General features: G+C 30.1%; 1 protein-coding gene across 2 annotated transcripts in view; it reads left to right on the forward strand.

Moving 5' to 3' along the window:
- The window catches only part of LOC102583062 (probable transcription factor KAN2), a 7,548-nt gene extending 3,162 nt beyond the window's left edge, over positions 1-4,386 (forward strand). Inside the window, exons 3-6 of one of the 2 annotated variants that reach the window (XM_015304679.1) lie at positions 1,274-1,325; positions 1,455-1,617; positions 2,975-3,035; positions 3,815-4,386. In XM_015304679.1, coding sequence (XP_015160165.1) covers positions 1,274-1,325; positions 1,455-1,617; positions 2,975-3,035; positions 3,815-3,961 — 423 coding nt within the window. In that variant the 3' untranslated portion in view covers positions 3,962-4,386. Of the gene's footprint in view, positions 1-1,273; positions 1,326-1,454; positions 1,618-2,971; positions 3,036-3,814 lie in introns of both variants that reach the window. The other variant, XM_006365909.2, reaches the window with a different exon arrangement.
- The last annotated feature ends 406 nt before the right edge of the window (positions 4,387-4,792 follow it).

A 4,792-nucleotide genomic window follows, 5' to 3' on the forward strand; every position in this document is an offset into this window, starting at 1 on the left:
GGGTGGGTTGCAGCTTAGCCAGACAAGTTTAGACACTCTTCAATGAGATAACTAATAAATTAGTGCGGAATGTCTAAAGATCACTCTAAACTGTTTAGACGTGTTTTCTTTACCTCCTATATTATGCTGATGTGACAAAGAGAGTGACTATACTCTCTTTTAAGGCATGTGAAGATGAATAGAAGCAAAGAATCAGACCTCAACTATTTGTTTTAAATGTATATCTCACGTGATAGTACGTGGATCTCATTCTTTTAGGATGAGATGGCACGAAAATAAAGATTATCAAATAGCAAAATTTAGAGTAGTAATTAAGACTTGTCGTAATTTAGAAGGATTTTGGAGGTTACAGATCCTCACAATAAAATAATGTTATTTTTCTATCCGAAATAAGTACAACGCAATCATGTCACAATGATATCGATCTCATTTTTGTGGATTTTAACACACTAAACGTACACTTTAATACTAACAATGTTTGATATTTCCGTGTGTAAGTTGTAACTATATTTTTATCTGTGCATATGCTTATGTGTCGAAGTGCGTAAAATCACAATGCATAATATATAAATAAACATGACCCTTAACCTGACGTTAGCTGACAACTATGATCTTTAACTTTGGGTGTGCACAAGTAGACACTTAAACTTGTATAAAATTGAACAAATAAACACATTCGTCCTGCATGGCACCCTACGAGCCAATTGTGTCCAACGTGGCGTCTTAAGTGTATTATGTCATGTAAGACACGTGTGTCTACTTGTTTAATTTTATACAAGTTTAAGTGTTACTTGTGCACACTCAAAGTCTCCATGTGTGCAAGTTAATTTGTGAATGTACATGTGTTTATGTATGAAAATCTGGACATACATGCATATTAACATACATGTATGGTAAGTAGATGGGGCACAAGCAAAAAGGTAGTCATCATGATTTATGTGGAGGTACTTTACTAAGAATTGTATCCATCAAGCTACCTTGTCTACAGTACTAGGAAAGGCCTATTCCACTCTCTCTTTACTTTTTTCCCCTATGTATATAGCTGTACTAATGCATACTAGTACTATGTATTTTTGTGCTTAAGAGCTTGAGTATATACATACATTAGTCTAGTCAAAATCTACTATCGTTATAGTAAGTAACTTGTCTTAGTTTCAAGATTACGTATAATCATAGATACTTTTTAAATAAATAATGTGTATAACTTAAACTCTGAATATATATATATATATATATATATAAAATTAATGTTCACGATTATATATATTTGCAGATGTATAGGACGGTTAAGACTACTGATAGAGCAGCAGTTCCAGCTTCTTCAGGTTTATATATATCCATCACCTTATAATATCATTAATTTGTACTTTATTAAAAAAAAACATTTAAAAAAAATTAAATATAAAGAAATTATAGTAATAATTTATTTATTTTAATGTGAATTTGTTAATTAGGCCAATCTGAGGTATTCGATAATGGGTCTTCTGGGGAAACTTCAGAGGATTTAATGCCTGACATGGAAAATTCAAGAAAGTCTGATTTATCTGATCAACAAGGCAAAAATAGTATGCATCTTCAAGAGATAGATTATCATGGTCTTTGGAGCAACTCTTCAAGGTAAGAACCTTTTTCGTTCACGGAAAATTATACTGTATATATTGTTTAAAAATTACTTTTAATATACATGTATCTTGAATATCCTTAGTAAATTAAAATTTCTGATTTCGTCACACCTGACATGTACACGTAAACAATGTTAGTATTGTGTAACTTGACATGTTTATTTATAAATAGTTTATGATTCTGATCCTAATGATGATAGGAAAACATACAAAAGGAAAATTGAGAACCCCACGTATGACGTGAGAACTCTTAATTTGTATTCCTCCAAAGTTAACAAATTCGACAAAAGAAGTGTCCACTAGCTAGGCCATAAGATTTGTTTTGTTGAGTAGTATTATTTTTATTATACTTGGCTGGACTTTTTTTTTAATTAAAAAAAAAAGGAATAAATTTGTGGCTTGTTAGGTCTTTTATTTGGATGGACTTAAAAGGAAGTTAAAAAAGAAACAAGAAAGGGTCATGAGGGGAATCAAAGATGAAAGTTATAGACTACACAATTGAAAATCTTAAAAGAATTTAAAACTTTATAAGCTGAAAATATCATAGCCAGGAATGACAAGTGATTCTCCTTTAAAGTGTAAGCCAGAGCATCTTAAAAAGTTGTAGCATATGTATGTTTAAAAGATGATCAGAAAAAAAGAGAAAAAGGAACAACAACATATCCGATGTAAGATCACAAGTTTGAATCTTACATCACAAGTTTGAATCTGGAAATGGTGGTGTGTACGCGTCTATGCAATTTCCGAAGAGGGGAGGAATTATAATATTGCTATGTTCCATTTGTCGGCAACAATGGATGAAAATGATTAATTAAATTAAAGAAGAATATAATATGAGAAATTCAAAGATTTGGAAATATATGTTTACCATAAATGACAAAATTAGTCTAGGAATTAATTAATGAACATATCTCTTTCTTTTGGATTTTGTGGGCTCACATAACTATTTCAAAGAGGACCTAAAAATTAGTGCTAAAGTTGAAATAAAATAAAATCCAGCTAGTAATAAAATGGTCCCATAGGTAGAAATTTAAATTTTAAACTTAATTTGGTACCAAAGGGTAAAGGTCTATAGCTATTTTTTGAAACTTCCTTGAAGTTTGGTTTTGATTTTTAGTAGTTAATGTGGCTTTCACATCACATGTGTGGTGGCAACTTTAGCAAAAAAGGGGTCATATATCATAATTTAAGTGAAGAAAGATAGAAAAGAAAAAGATAGGAAGCTTTAAATAAGAGTGTAATTTATAAAAAGATGGCTTTCATTTTCCTTAAGTCTGCTTTTTCTTTCTTTTGCATGCATGGCTTCCACTGACTGAAAATATTCTATTCAATTGCTATGGTTTTTGCAGCAGAGAAAGTTGGCAGCTGCATGGCAAACATGGTGACTACCCTGGGAACATCCCATCTCTTGAGGTACTATAATTTACTCAACTTAATTTCGAGATTCAGACTTTTAAATTTTTGATCGTGAATTCATACATAGTGGAGAAGCTTTAAATTTTTTGAAATAAAAGTTATATATATAAATCATAATAATTAACCAAAAAGATAGCTACAAAGTTACAATTCATAATAAGTGAAACGACTAGTTAGTTATTTAGAAATTGAGACGGACAACCTGATATAACATGTTAAAAATGATACTACTGTTAATAGTGAATGTATATAAGTTAAATCCGTATAGTAATTTGGATTGACTTATGATTATAACGTAAATAAAAGTAGAATGACATAGAAAGGATTTCAAGCTTTTACAAAAGATAAGACATAACTCATTTTCAAAAGCCATTGTAAACTAAAGTGAGGAACTCTTTCCTAGCTAAAAAAGATGTCTTTTTAATAATTTCACTATAATATATTGCTTAGATTAGGTAATAATTAATTTCTATAATATGGATGGAATACTATAAAGAATAACAATTACATGTTATATTATTTCCATCATGTAATAATTGTTGTACTCCTCCTAGTCACCCGGCCCTTCCCTAGACCCGATGTACAGCTGGATCTTTAGTGCACCAGACTCTGTGCTTATTCTTTTACTCCCTTTATTCACACATTTTACATTGTGTATATATAGTACTATTATTATTTTTTCATCCCTTTATTCACACATTTTTCATTGTGTATATATAGTACTATTATTATTTTTTCATATATATTGATTCACTCTTTTTTGTTAATTTATCCAGAAAACAGTGAAAAATCAGCATATAGATTTGGAAGCAAAATGTTTAAGCTATGATAGATTATCAGGAGAAGTGAGCTCTTCAAGCATAACAGAGACAAGTCCAAAGAAGCCTAATTTGGAGTTCACTTTGGGAAGGCCTTCAGAGTAAAATAAAATAAAATAAAATTGCATGCAGATAAGTTATTAGTACTCATTTTGAAATCATTATAATTTCTGACAAGGCAAAAGCAAAAAAAAAAGGTAACAATAGAATCAGGTGCCCACAAGAAGAGAAAAAAGCAAAAGAAAGACAAGGAGACAAAAAAAAGAGAGGAAGAAGGCACAAGGAGAAGGAGGGGAAAATATGTGAGTCCTCTACATCAAACAATATCTTATTTTATTCCTTTCTAGAGAGAGAATATGAAATCTAATTGATTTTGTGTATTATTAGAGTAGTCATTAGAGGGAGAAAGAAAAAAGATGTCTTTTTTCCCCTCTCTTTTTGTAACTAGTATCTAGGAAGTGATCTTTTAATTATCCTTGGTAATTGTATGACTCACTTTATTATGTTTTAAAGAAAAGAAATGGCTTAGTTTATACTCCTTTGTTTCATTTTACTTTGTTATATTTCATTTTAGTAAATCAAGAGATTTTTTTTCCATATTTATTATCTTTAGTATTAAATAAATACGTTAAATAGTCATAATTGAAGTAGTCAAGTTTCTTTAACATGTATACAAGTTCGAACTAAAAGTTATAGCATTCGGTTGAACCATTTTTTAAATATTTTGTGATGTCGGAAGTTAATTAGGCTTGAAAAAAAGAATTAATATTTAAAGTTTTATGGGTGAAATTCATGAATTATTTCTTGAACTACATTCATATGTGCAAACTTCGACCTGAGAAGATCTTAGTCAAACAAAAATGACTAAACTTAGGCACATATAGCTCAAGTTTAGGTAAAAATGACCGAAGTCCAATCAATTTTACTTGAACTTCC

This window comes from Solanum tuberosum, unplaced genomic scaffold, assembly GCF_000226075.1.
Source record: "Solanum tuberosum cultivar DM 1-3 516 R44 unplaced genomic scaffold, SolTub_3.0 scf00593, whole genome shotgun sequence".
In the NCBI taxonomy this organism is placed as follows: Eukaryota; Viridiplantae; Streptophyta; class Magnoliopsida; order Solanales; family Solanaceae; genus Solanum; species Solanum tuberosum.